The sequence below is a fragment of the Trichechus manatus genome, unplaced genomic scaffold, assembly GCF_000243295.1.
Source record: "Trichechus manatus latirostris isolate Lorelei unplaced genomic scaffold, TriManLat1.0 scaffold00125, whole genome shotgun sequence".
In the NCBI taxonomy this organism is placed as follows: domain Eukaryota; kingdom Metazoa; phylum Chordata; class Mammalia; order Sirenia; family Trichechidae; genus Trichechus; species Trichechus manatus.
Window position 1 is genome coordinate 316,680 of NW_004444061.1, and position 1,295 is coordinate 317,974.

The 1,295-nt window shown below is 31.6% G+C and overlaps 1 protein-coding gene across 1 annotated transcript in view; it reads left to right on the forward strand.

The window, feature by feature from the left end:
• Positions 1 to 1,295, forward strand: part of PPFIA2 (PTPRF interacting protein alpha 2) — an 88,735-nt gene that overhangs the window by 11,650 nt on the left and 75,790 nt on the right. The window contains exon 3 of the mRNA XM_004384607.1: positions 27 to 120. Within this exon, the coding sequence (XP_004384664.1) occupies positions 27 to 120 (94 nt within the window). The remainder of the gene's footprint in view (positions 1 to 26; positions 121 to 1,295) is intronic.

The window sequence follows — 1,295 nt, forward strand, 5'->3', positions numbered from 1 at the left end:
TAACCTGAATAGTTACTTCTTCACAGGAGGGTTTATGGAGACTGAAGCTGCAGCCCAGGAGTCCCTGGGCTTAGGCAAACTTGGAACTCAAGCTGAAAAGGATAGAAGACTGAAGAAAAAGTAAGTTTGGAGACTTTTTTCCTCCTTTTTCTGACATTTATTTATTCCTTATATTCTGTTTGAGGGAATTAAGGAGAAAGTACTTGGAAACAAGACAACTATACTAAGAGGTCAATATTTTCTTAGTATGACCAAAAAAAAAAAAAACCTCAATGCTCATGTTTCTTGGTTACAATGTGCTACAGTTTGAAATGAGTATAAAAATCTTTGGTCTGGAGTAGAAAATAACGTTTTCTTCTAAGCAACCAAAGCATTTAATTCAAAAATCAGTTATATTTAAAATATTTAAAAGAAGTCCTAAAAATAATGTAGTATTCTATTGGATGCTTATTGATTTTAAATGAAGGGGTATGATAGAATGAACAGGATACCATCCAACTTCGTGTTTTCTCTCATGCCAGTTACAAGTATCTACTCTTTAAAAAGAAGTATTTAAGAAGAGAAACATTTCTCTGGCTGACTGAATATAAACTAATTTTAGATTCACAGCAGATAATTTTATTTTGCATCTGTCAGGAAACTGATAGTGTATCTTTTCATTGGCATATAATATGGAACATTTAAATGACTTGCAAAATTGGCAGATTTTGAGCCAGCAGCTGTTTGAAAGCAAGTAGGTCCACAAATGCCATATTTTAAAAATACGTAGGAACATTTTCAGTGACAAAATAGCACCTTTAGACCATGTTATTTCAAAAGAAAAAGGAATTTCTCCTTGTTTCAGAATCTGTGGATTAGCTATTTGTTTCTCTCCCCCTCAAATGTTTATTATTACATTTAGGTTTATGGCTTTCATTTTTACCTTCTTTCCTATGAAAGAATATGCATTTTCCCCATTATCTTTCTTGTAACAAATATACTCACATGGTTATTGTATGCAGGCTAACCAGTTTGCTTCATATTTTGTCTTCTTACTTGTTTTACAGATGTTTACTAATTATGAGGAACTATATACTTACAAGTTGCAGAACAGCTCAATAGCCTAATTGCTCATTAGTTTGTTACTAAAATTAGAGATATACTCAAATTCAGTAAAATACTGTCCAGAAAAAAAGTGACCTTGGGAGCATTATTTCTTGAATACAATTAAATGCAAAGTCACACTCAATGCGAGCAGTTTTTTTTTTCTTTAATTACCTATCCTTCAATAATATATTTAAATGATATCATAATAC